General features: G+C 43.4%; 1 protein-coding gene across 1 annotated transcript; it reads right to left on the bottom strand.

Moving 5' to 3' along the window:
- Window positions 1-9,785: 9,785 nt before the first annotated feature.
- Window positions 9,786-12,056, bottom strand: LOC123405269 (protein argonaute 1B-like). The gene is made up of 8 exons (XM_045099020.1): window positions 12,034-12,056; window positions 11,799-11,932; window positions 11,501-11,642; window positions 11,257-11,319; window positions 11,123-11,186; window positions 10,909-11,047; window positions 9,979-9,982; window positions 9,786-9,927 (listed from the first exon to the last, which is right to left on the bottom strand). The coding sequence occupies exons 1-8, from the start codon at window positions 12,054-12,056 to the stop codon at window positions 9,786-9,788; spliced, it is 711 nt and encodes a 236-aa protein (XP_044954955.1).
- Between the last annotated feature and the right edge of the window lie 651 nt (window positions 12,057-12,707).

Here is a 12,707-nt window from a genome sequence, read left to right as displayed (position 1 = left end):
CCCCCTAGGGTGGGAACCCTAGGGGTGGCACCCCCTCTCCCCTTCCCCTATATATAGTGGGCACTTTTGGCCTTTGGAGCACACGGTTTTCCCTCTCCCTCGGCGCAGCCCTGCACTTCTTCCTCCTCCTCTCTGCCGGCGCTTGGCGAAGCCCTGCCGGGAGACCTCGTCTCTCCACCAACACCACGCCGTCGTGTTGCTGGTCTTCTTCCCCAACCTCTCCCTCCTCCTTGCTGGATCAAGGTGCGGGAGACGTCACCGGGCTGCACGTGTGTTGAACGCGGAGGTGCCGTTGTTCGGCACTAGATCGGAATCGCTGCGAGTACGACTCCATCAACCGCGTTCTAGCAACGCTTCCGCTTAGCGATCTTCAAAGGTACGAAGATGCTCTTACCCCTCTCTCGTTGCTGGTCTCTCCATAGGAAGATCTGAACATGCGTAGGAAATTTTTTGAATTTATGCTACGTTACCCAACAGTGGCATCCGAGCCAGGTTTTCTATGCGTAGATTCTATGCACGAGTAGAACACAAAAGTTGTGGGCGATGGTTTGTCAATTTGCTTGCCGTTACTAGTCTTATTATTTTCCGGCGGTATTGTTGGATGAAGCGGCCCGGACCGACCTTACACGTACGCTTACGTGAGACTGGTTCCACCGACAGACATGCACATAGTGCATAAAGGTGGCTAGCGGGTGTTTGTCTCTCCTACTCTAGTCGGATTGGATTTGATGAAAAGGGTCCTTATGAAGGGTAAATATCTTTGGCACATCATCGTTGTGGCTGTCACGTAGGTAAGAAGGCGTTCTTGCTAGAAACCCAAATCAGCCACGTAAAACTTGCAACAACAATTAGAGGACGTCTAACTTGTTTTTGCAGGGTTTGACATGTGATGTGATATGGCCAAAGTTGTGATGTTGCATGTATGATGTATGAGATGATCATGTTATTGTAATAGGTTTCACGACTTGCATGTCGATGAGTATGACAACCGGCAGGAGCCATAGGAGTTGTCTTAATTTATTGTATGAGATGCAACGCCATGTGCTTGCTACTTTTACTTCATTGCTAACGGTTAGCCATAGTAGTAGTGATAGTAGTAGTTGGTGTGACGACTTCACGGAGACACGATGATGGAGATCATGGTGCCACGCTGGTGACGATGATGATCATGCGATGCCTGAAGATGGAGATCGAATGAGCAAAGATGATAATGGCCATATCATGTCACTATATGATTGCATTGTGATGTTTATCATGTTTTACATCTTATTGCTTAAAACGACGGTAGCATAATAAGATGATCCCTCCTAAAATTTCGAGAACGTATTCCCCTAAGTGTGCACCGTTGCGAAGGTTCGTTGTCTCGAAGCACCACGTGATGATCGGGTGTGATAGATTCTAACGTTCGCATACAACGGGTGTAAGCCAGATTTACACACGCGAAACACTTAGGTTGACTCGACGAGCTTAGCATGTACAGACATGACCTCGAATACAAGAGACCGAAAGGTCGAACATGAGTCGTATGGTTGAATACGATCAGCATGAAGTTGCTCACCATGGTGACTAGTCCGTCTCACGTGATGATCGGACACGGGTTAGTCAACATGGATCATGTATCACTTAGATGACTAGAGGGATGTCGATTTAAGTGGGAGTTCATACTTAATTTGATTAAATGAACTTAATTGTCATGAACTTAGTCTAAAAGTTGTCTTTATAAATATTGTAGATGTCCAACGTCAACCTCAACTTCAACGCATTCCTAGAGAAAAACAAGCTGAAAGATGATGGTAGCAACTATGCGGACTGGGTTCGCAACCTGAAGCTCATCCTTGAAGCAGCTAAAAAGGCTTATGTCCTTAATGCGCCGCTAGGTGAACCTCCCGCTCCCGCAGCAGCCCAGGACGTTCTAAACGTCTGGCAAGCGCGGAGTGATGACTACTCTCTGGTCAGGTGTGGCATGTTATACAGTTTACAAACGGGGCTCCAAAGACGTTTTGAGCAACACGGGGCATATGAGATGTTCCAAGAGCTGAAACTAGTTTTTCAAGCTCATGCCCGTGTCGAGAGATATGAAGTCTCCGACAAGTTCTTCAGCTGTAAGATGGAGGAGAACAGTTCTGTCAGTGAGCACATACTCAAAATGTCTGGGTTACACGGTCGTCTGACTTCACTTGGAGTCGAACTTCCGGATGATGCTATCATTGACAGAATCCTCCAGTCTCTCCCACCAAGCTACAAAGGCTTTGTGCTTAACTACAACATGCAAGGGATGGAGAAAACCATTCCCGAGTTGTACTCGATGCTAAAGTCTGCAGAAGTAGAAATCAAGAAGGAGCATCAAGTGTTGATGGTCAACAAGACCACTAGTTTCAAGAAAGGCAGGGGTAAGAAGAACTTCAAGAAAGACGGCAAAGCTGTTGCCGCGCCCGGTAAGCCAGATGCCGGGAAGAAGAAAAAGAACGGACCCAAGCCAGAGACTGAGTGCTTCTACTGCAAGGGAAAAGGTCACTGGAAGCGGAACTGCCCCAAATACTTAGCGGACAAGAAGGCCGGCAACGTTAAAGGTATATATGATATACATGTTATTGATGTGTACCTTACCAGCGCTCGTAGTAGCTCCTGGGTATTTGATACCGGTGCTGTTGCTCACATTTGCAACTCAAAGCAGGAACTGCGGAATAAGCGGAGACTGGCCAAGGACGAGGTGACGATGCGCGTCGGGAATGGTTCAAAGGTCGATGTGATCGCCGTCGGCACGCTACCTCTACATCTACCGTCGGGATTAGTTTTAAACCTTAATAATTGTTATTTAGTACCAGCTTTAAGCATGAACATTGTATCAGGGTCTTGCTTAATGCGAGACGGCTACTCATTTATGTCAGAGAATAATGGTTGTTCTATTTATATGAGTGATATGTTTTATGGTCATGCTCCGCTGGTGAATGGTTTATTCTTAATGAATCTCGATCGTGATGTTACACATATTCATAGTGTGAGTACCAAAAGATGCAAAGTTGATAATGATAGTCCCACATACTTGTGGCACTGCCGCCTTGGTCATATCGGCGTTAAGCGCATGAAGAAGCTCCATACTGATGGACTGCTAGAGTCTCTTGACTTTGAATCATTTGACACATGCGAACCGTGCCTCATGGGCAAGATGACTAAGACTCCATTCTCAGGAATAATGGAGAGAGCCTCCGACTTATTGGAAATAATACATACTGATGTGTGTGGTACAATGAACGTTGAAGCTCGCGGTGGTTATCGTTATGTTCTCACTCTCACCGATGATTTGAGTAGGTATGGGTATATCTACTTGATGAAGCACAAATCTGAGACGTTTGAAAAGTTCAAGGAATTTCAGAGTGAGGTTGAGAATCAATGTGACAGAAAAATAAAATGTCTACGATCTGATCGTGGAGGAGAATGTTTGAGTCACGAGTTTGGCACACACCTAAGAAAGTGTGGAATCGTTTCACAACTAACGCCGCCTGGCACACCACAGCGCAACGGAGTGTCTGAACGTCGTAATCGCACCTTATTAGATATGGTACGATCTATGATGTCTCTCACCGACTTACCGCTATCATTTTGGGGATACGCATTAGAAACTGCAGCATTCACTTTAAATAGGGCACCGTCTAAATCCGTTGAGACGACACCGTATGAACTGTGGTTTGGCAAGAAACCTAAGTTGTCGTTTCTTAAAGTTTGGGGCTGCAATGCTTATGTGAAGAAACTTCAACCAGAAAAGCTCGAACCCAAAGCGGAGAAATGCGTATTCATAGGATACCCTAAGGAAACTATTGGGTATACCTTCTATCTTAGATCCGAAGGTAAAACCTTTGTTGCCAAGAACGGATCCTTTCTAGAGAAAGAGTTTCTCTCGAAAGAAGTAAGTGGGAGGAAGGTAGAACTTGATGAGGTAATTACACCCCCTCTCGAACAGGAAAGTAGCGCAACGCAAGAAGTTGTTCCTGTGGTGCCTACACCAACTGAAGAGGAAGTTAATGATGATGATCATGAAGCTTCGGATCAAGTTACTACTGAACCGCGAAGGTCCACAAGGGTACGCTCCGCACCAGAGTGGTACGACAACCCTGTGATGGAAATCATGTTGTTAGACAACGGTGAACCTTCGAACTATGAAGAAGCGATGGCGGGCCCGGATTCCAACAAATGGCTTGAGGCCATGAAATCCGAGATAGGATCCATGTATGAGAACAAAGTATGGACTTTGGTGGACTTGCCCGATGACCGGCGAGCCATAGAAAATAAATGGATCTTCAAGAAGAAGACTGATGCAAACGGTAATGTAACCGTTTACAAAGCTCGACTTGTCGCAAAGGGTTTTCGACAAATTCAAGGAGTTGACTACGAAGAGACTTTCTCTCCCGTAGCGAAGCTGAAATCAGTCCGAATCATGTTAGCAATTGCCGCCTTTTATGATTATGAAATTTGGCAAATGGACGTCAAAACAGCATTCCTTAACGGGAATCTTAAGGAAGAGTTGTATATGATGCAACCAGAAGGTTTTGTCGACCCTAAGGGTGCTAACAAAGTGTGCAAGCTTCAGCGCTCCATCTATGGGCTGGTGCAAGCATCTCGGAGTTGGAACATTCGCTTTAATGAGGTGATTAAAGCGTTTGGGTTCATACAGGTTTACGGAGAAGCCTGTCTATACAAGAAAGTGAGTGGGAGCTCTGTAGCTTTCCTCGTACTATATGTGGACGACATATTATTGATGGGGAATGATATAGAGATGTTGGAGAGCATAAAGGCCTATTTGAACAAGAGTTTTTCAATGAAGGACCTTGGAGAAGCTGCATACATATTAGGCATCAAGATCTATAGAGATAGATCGAGACGCCTCATAGGTCTTTCGCAAAGTACATACCTTGACAAGATACTGAAGAAGTTCAATATGGGAAACTCAAAGAAAGGGTTCTTGCCAGTTTTGCAAGGTATGAGATTGAGTAAGACTCAGTCGCCGACCACGGCAGCAGATAGAGAGAAGATGAGTTCTGTCCCCTACGCTTCAGCCGTGGGCTCTCTAATGTATGCCATGCTGTGTAGCAGACCTGATATAAACCTTGCGATAAGCTTGGTAGGGAGGTACCAAAGTAATCCCGGTGCAGAACACTGGACAGCGGTCAAGAATATCCTTAAGTACCTGAAAAGGACTAAGGAAATGTTTCTCGTTTATGGAGGTGACGAAGAGCTTGTGGTAAAGGGTTACGTCGATGCTAGCTTCGACACAGATCCGGATGACTCTAAGTCACAAACCGGATACGTATATGTGTTGAATGGTGGGGCAGTGAGCTGGTGCAGCAGCAAGCAAGAAGTCGTGGCAGCATCTACATGTGAAGCGGAGTACATAGCTGCTTCAGAAGCGGCTCATGAAGGAATTTGGATGAAGGAGCTCATCACCGACCTTGGAGTGGTTCCAAGCGCGTCGGGTCCTATGACACTCTTCTGTGATAACACTGGAGCCATTGCCATAGCCAAAGAGCCCAGGTTTCACCGGAAGACGAAGCATATCAAGCGCCGCTACAACTCCATCCAGGACCATGTCCAAACTGGAGTGATAGATATTTGTAAAGTACACATGGATCTGAATATTGCAGACCCGTTGACTAGACCTCTTCCACGAGCAAAACATGATCAGCACCATAATGCTATGGGTGTTCGATACATCACAATGTAACTAGATTATTGTCTCTAGTGCAAGTGGGAGACTGTTGGAAATATGCCCTAGAGGCAATAATAAAATGGTTATTATCATATTTCCTTGTTCATGATAATCGTCTATCGTTCATGCTATAATTGTATTAACAGGAAACACTAATACATGTGTGAATGAATAGATCACAATGTGTCCCTAGCAAGCCTCTAGTTAGCTAGCTCGTTAGTCAATAGATGATCATGGTTTCCTGATCATGGACATTGGATGTCATTGATAACGGGATCACATCATTGGGAGAATGATGTGGTGGACAAGACCCAATCCTAAGCCTAGCACTAGATCGTATTGTTCGTATGCTAATGCTTTTCTAATGTCAAGTATCTTTTCCTTCGTCCGTGAGATTGTGCAACTCCCGGATACCGTAGGAGTGCTTTGGGTGTATCAAACGTCACAACGTAACTGGGTGACTATAAAGGTGCACTACGGGTACCTCCGAAAGTGTCTGTTGGGTTGGCACGAATCGAGATCCGGATTTGTCACTCCGTGTGACGGAGAGGTCTCTCTGGGCCCACTCGGTAGAACATCATCATGAGCTCAATGTGACTAAAGAGTTGGTCACACGATGACGTGCTACGGAACGAGTAAAGAGACTTACCGGTAACGAGATTGAACAAGGTATAGGTATACCGACGATCGAATCTCGGGCAAGTTCTATACCGACAGACAAAGGGAATCGTATACGGGATTGATTGAATCCTTGACATCGTGGTTCATCCGATGAGATCATCGTGGAGCTAGTGGGAGCCACCATGGGTATCCAGACCCCGCTGATGGTTATTGACCAGAGAGGTGTCTCGGTCATGTCTGCCTGTCTCCCGAACCCGTAGGGTCTACACACTTAAGGTTCGATGACGCTAGGGTTATAGGGAATTGTTATACGAGATTACCGAAAGTTGTTCGGAGTCCCGGATGAGATCCCGGACATCACGAGGAGCTCCGGAATGGTCCGTAGGTAAAGATTGATATATAGGACGGATGGTTTCGGACACCGGAAGTGTTTCGGGCATCACCGGTAACGTACCGGGACCACCGGGACCACCGGAGGTGGTCCCGGGGGACCACCGAAGGGGGGCTGCGACCCCAAGAGGTAAGATGGGCTAAGTGGGGGTGGGAACCAGCCGCTAGTTGGGCTGGTGCGCCTCCCCACTCAGCCCATGGCGCAGGGGAAAGAAAAAGAGGGGGGAACCCTAACTTAGGTGGGCCTTAGGCCCACCAAAGGGGTGCGCCACCCCCTCCTCCCCATCTGGCCGCCACACCCCCCATCTGGGAGGGCTGCCGCACCCCCTAGGGTGGGAACCCTAGGGGTGGCACCCCCCCTCCCCTTCCCCTATATATAGTGGGCACTTTTGGCCTTTGGAGCACACGGTTTTCCCTCTCCCTCGGCGCAGCCCTGCACTTCTTCCTCCTCCTCTCTGCCGGCGCTTGGCGAAGCCCTGCCGGGAGACCTCGTCTCTCCACCAACACCACGCCGTCGTGTTGCTGGTCTTCTTCCCCAACCTCTCCCTCCTCCTTGCTGGATCAAGGTGCGGGAGACGTCACCGGGCTGCACGTGTGTTGAACGCGGAGGTGCCGTTGTTCGGCACTAGATCGGAATCGCTGCGAGTACGACTCCATCAACCGCGTTTTAGCAACGCTTCCGCTTAGCGATCTTCAAAGGTACGAAGATGCTCTTACCCCTCTCTCGTTGCTGGTCTCTCCATAGGAAGATCTGAACATGCGTAGGAATTTTTTTGAATTTATGCTACGTTACCCAACAAAATGAACCCAATCGACACATACTCGGGTGGGTTTAGGACCTATCTTTACCTATTAGCATGTACTAGTTGCTTGCCCGTGCGTTGCCACGGAATAAATTATACAATAATAATATACATTTTTTAATTCAGCAACTACTGAATAACTATACAAAGAAATGTATTAAGAGGTCGTTTCACCACCATTGTGCAAGAGGGTAAACACGTTTCACTCTTATTTTGTAGACCTATATCCAGTGGCGGAGCTAGACAAGATATACTGAAGGGGCGAAAGGCTAATACAAAAATCTTGAGGGGGGCAAAGACTATATTTTTTCTAATTAAGCACTTTCAAAAAAAATCTTCAGACATTTTGTCAAGGTTGGGGGCCATGGCAAGCATGTAGCTCCACCAATGCCGATATCCACCCTCGTCCTAACCCTAGTGACATTAATGACAATGGTCGGCTTAACCTCCTTCCACTTGTTTTGATAAAGCACATGATTTGAAAATGTAATAATAGTCATCCTATTTCGTGAAGACATTAGTCGAATGGCATACTACATATGTCCTCCCTCTAGTGATCTAAAACATCTTCTATTAGTTTACAAATGTCTTTGTTTACACGGGGTCATCCTCCTTTTAAAAAAATTAAGAAGCAAATAATGTGGTATGATTCATGGGTAATGGGTATCCATTGCCATCCCTGGATATTAAGTCTCATTAGATGACATGTAACACGTAACATGTTTGATCACATCAACAATAGCATATACCATAAGCTAATTAATTTCCTTTTGTTATAATGAATAAGAAAAGTGATAGTAGAAACATATGACATTCAATAAAAAATACCATGTCCACTCTTGTATATTTACATGGAAATTTTGTAGGAATATCCATTCTAATAAAAAATTGCTTAGAGCATTGACTACCAGTTACATGAAAGTGGATGCATGCCCTTATAAATAACTCACCACCAAGTCCTAAGCAGCAATGGAGTTTATTCCTTCCAACCAAAGAAGTGGTTTATGATCTGAAATATAGAACCAAAAACATTTAGTGAAGAGTAACCGAAAGTAGCATACATATGTCTGAATATATGTGCAACACTGCATGAACTGTAAATCACATGTATATGAACATCATGGTTTCCACTTTCCAAAAAAAATTCAAACACAAATTCAACCTGATTAGTACATGTTCAGGTCTTTCATATTTCCTTGAATTTATCTTACCTATTTTAATGTTCATTCAACATCTGAGATCTAATGGAACAAGATACATTACTGGATTGTGTTCGTCTCCAATGTAGTTAGAGTGGAAAAATTGGAAGCACTCATCTGATGGGAAATAAGCCAAGCTTGAAAGGCATGTGAAGTACTTTACATATTGGGAAAAGCTTAGCTAATCACAAGGCACATCTGACACTTACAAGTGGCACTACCTCACTGTAAAATGCTACAAATAGGCGTAGGCCGATCTGCATTGGTTTACCAAAGAAAATCTAAAAATGCTTAGTTTTATTGCATTCAACATATTATTTTAAACCCTTAAAATATTCCGTAGACAATTATTATGATCAACTACATTTATGAAGATAATTCTAAATACACTTAAGAATTTTCCAGAACTAACGTATTAAATAAATTTGAGAGCAACATCTAAATGATGGGATTAACAAGAAGGCGTGTACTAAATCCAGCATCATCTTAACTTTAGTGATCTAAAAGATCTTATATTAGTTTACAGAGGGAGTAACATATAGATATTTAGCTAGTCTTAACTATTAGGTAGGTGTGTATAGAAAGCTCTCGACTACAATATTTTAGTACATCATAGTACAAAAGGTTCAGCGATGTGGAGCTTACAAAGTATTCCACCTTAGTTTATCCTACATTGCTACAGCCTACATATATTTACTTGCAAGAGTCCTGAATGAATTGTTGTTACATCACACAAATATGGCTATCAAAGAAAAACAGAAAGCAAGCTACATTCTGTGCCAAAACTAGGGAATATCACCTATCGTAGGAGTATTTTCAGCAAGAACCATGATTTGCTACTACTCCTATTTTCAGGAAAGAAATAAGGTAGATTCAACGGTTGTTGGATCAAGGGCATACGTCCCTCAGAGTGCGTGGATGCAAACTGGGACAGTTTAGGACAATGTGCTATTTGGGAAGGCTATGGACAGAAGCTTATACGAAGAGGTGCTACAAGGGTATGCTTTGGATAGAGATTTGGGGTTATGGGCCAATGGAGATATGACCGAAGTAGGGGAAAGGGATGTGAACCTAAGTGGAGGCCAGAAGCAGAGGATCCAGCTTGCCACGGCATTGTACATCGATTATGATGTTTACTTCTTGGATGATCCCTTCAGTGCTGTGGATGTGCATACCAGTGCACATCTCTTCAAGGTAATTACACATGGGCAATCTGCAAAACATAAGCAACACATGAGCTTCAAGGGAAATCACTACAATTTACAGACCTACAACATAAGATGTGAAACATAACCAAACAAGTAAACACACCGTTTATGGTACTAATTTGTATAGCCATTAAGTGTGTTGCCACGGATCAAAAAACGCATTATGATCAAACAATTGTTCTAACTAAAAAATGTGGGTCGAATATGATAGTGCATGGTTTCAATTCATGATCAAATTAATTCTCTCCGACGTCTTTCTTCGCATGCAATTGTCGTATCCTTTTACCCACTCCTCCCTTGTATGATTTCTTTTCCTTACCTTTCCTTTCCCTTCACCATTTTTCACACTAACGTGTGGGTAAATCCTCTTCAAAATCATTTTGTCATCGATTCAAAATATTATTTGATCTCATTTTTGGAGATCAATAGTTGAATGGAAACTTAAGAAGTTCCTCTCACAACTAACTGAAAATAAATATGCACTCCTATAAATATAAAAACAAAGGACAAACCCTTATCTTTTGTGAAAAAATAGACCCTCTCAAACGGCATATAGTACTGCCAATCCCAAAGGAAAAAACACCTACAAAAGAGGAATGTTTAATGCAAAACATATGACCTTTAGGTCACTCTCATAAAAGTTATTCGTGTACGTATCGGTCAAATAACTGGGCAGGGGGCTTTTCTCCATACTAATCAAACCATGGCACAACCATAATAGTTTTTCCGCATGGAAAGCATGACATATTCGCTTACTTGAATTACTCCTATATTTTTCTTGTGCACAAACATTTCCCTTACAAATAGTTTTCATTCGATAACAATGTATACAATGCAGCTTCGTGTCTATATATTTTTCGGGTATTCCGTGGCAATATAAGATGGTAACTAAAAGTTGACTTTGAATTCAGTAATTGAGCTTTCATGCATTAGAGTCGACAAGCTACACAAAACAAGTAAACTCAATAACAAGGCAAACAACTCACCAGGCAGTTTGTTTCCACTTTTTCTATCAACACTTCGCTGATTGGTGTGGTTGTTGGCAAATAGCCGTGTATGATGGCGCTTCTGGACCACCACAAATGTAACGGGTGGCTGATAATTGGGCTCCAAGGATGCGCAGGCCTACGTTTATTAAACCAAAATGTTCAGGCCCCATGCAGATCCCATGTGAGAATGTTTAGAGAAATGAAATATCACATTTCTAATCGCATCAAGCTCATACAACAGAACCTGATAGAGCTGTCCTTCACTAACACCATCCCTGAAATTGGACAATTGTGTGAGATTTAGAAAATAATGCCAATTGGACATGCTTAATCTAAGATTAATACCTGTAGAATATGATCCTCTGGGTTTTTTGACCAGTTGATCTCTTAAAGGAAATGAGAAGTTCTCTGCATAGAATATTTATATTCAGGTATAGAGGTATTATTGCAAGTGAATAAATTCAGGTCTTTACTCCTCGCGATGGGTATTAACATGTATGTCCTCTACATGTCTGCATATTAGATATGTTAACTGTTGCACGTGCACCATTCTACAATATTCAGATATTGCAAGTGAACAAGATCATACCTAACCATTCCACAAGTTACAGTCCCTCTCTGAGGATCTTGCCACACTTTAAAAAGATCTTGTATCAACTCCTGACGACGGGTTTGTGCACTCACCAATCCAGCATACTTGGTGACCTCGGGCCAATCTTGATAAGCAACAACTTGCATGAGCATGAAATCATCACAATATCATTGGACGACCAACCTGATGAACATAGCAATAGTATAACTGAAAAGTGGATGTTCAGCATAGAAAGAGCAAAGTTTCGCCCCAAAATAATACATAAATAATGATGTAAGATTGACATTTTATGCACCTACAGCTGCGATGGAAGGGCTAGAATCTTCTCTAGGATGAGGATGGGTAACATCAGCACCAAATATAATGGTTGGTCTGTCTCTAACAAGGGGAATTCTCCTTGACAAAGCATCGACGAGTACAGTGAAGATTCTATTAATACACAGAAGAAGAAAAACGAGAAATGACGGTGACTTTGGAACAACCCATTTGACAGCTCAAAGGGCCAACAGAGTGAGGGTCCAGATAGCTACATCACCACTGGGGCAAAGCCCATTTCGTTACCGAGTTATGGGCCAGATAGGTTAATGTTAACTGGGCCCAACATGGCCTTTTTTCAACATTTTCAACAACCGGAAGCATTAAAAAAAGGAATACATACTAACTTTTCAGAAAAACTAAGCAACGGTATCTATTTATTTCCAAACAGGAAATACATTGCAGCTTTAAGCCTTTAATAATACATGCTCCATGTTCAGCTACAACTCACTGTAACTCTCTCATAAACGCATCTTTGACCTTTAACCCCTAGACTACAGCGATCCCTCTACTGTAACAAATAACGATTTTGACATACCAGAGTAACACACAATCAATCATCAAGTAGTAATAATAACAAGATTCTCAAGCTGAAAATAGAAGTAATCAAACCTGGGTACAAAACCGCATGCATAAGTAACAAGATGACAAGAAGCAGCAAAATCATCAGTGCCTCTGGTTGCACGAAGAGCAGGGCAGAGCAGAGGTCTCACCAACTTTTTCCTCCATCCCCACATTTGTTTCCACGGAATTGATTCGCACGGGGGTTCATCATAGCCGCCCATATGCGTACGCCTGCACGTTAGAGCGGGCATTATTGTTATGGTGGCAATAACTAAGGGTTCATGAGAGTTGGCAAGAGATATAGTAGCTAGCAATTGGCAGCCAA

The sequence above is a fragment of the Hordeum vulgare genome, chromosome 6H, assembly GCF_904849725.1.
Source record: "Hordeum vulgare subsp. vulgare chromosome 6H, MorexV3_pseudomolecules_assembly, whole genome shotgun sequence".
In the NCBI taxonomy this organism is placed as follows: domain Eukaryota; kingdom Viridiplantae; phylum Streptophyta; class Magnoliopsida; order Poales; family Poaceae; genus Hordeum; species Hordeum vulgare.
The sequence above is the reverse complement of the archived record's forward strand: the minus strand, read 5'-3'. Positions and strand labels throughout refer to the sequence as shown.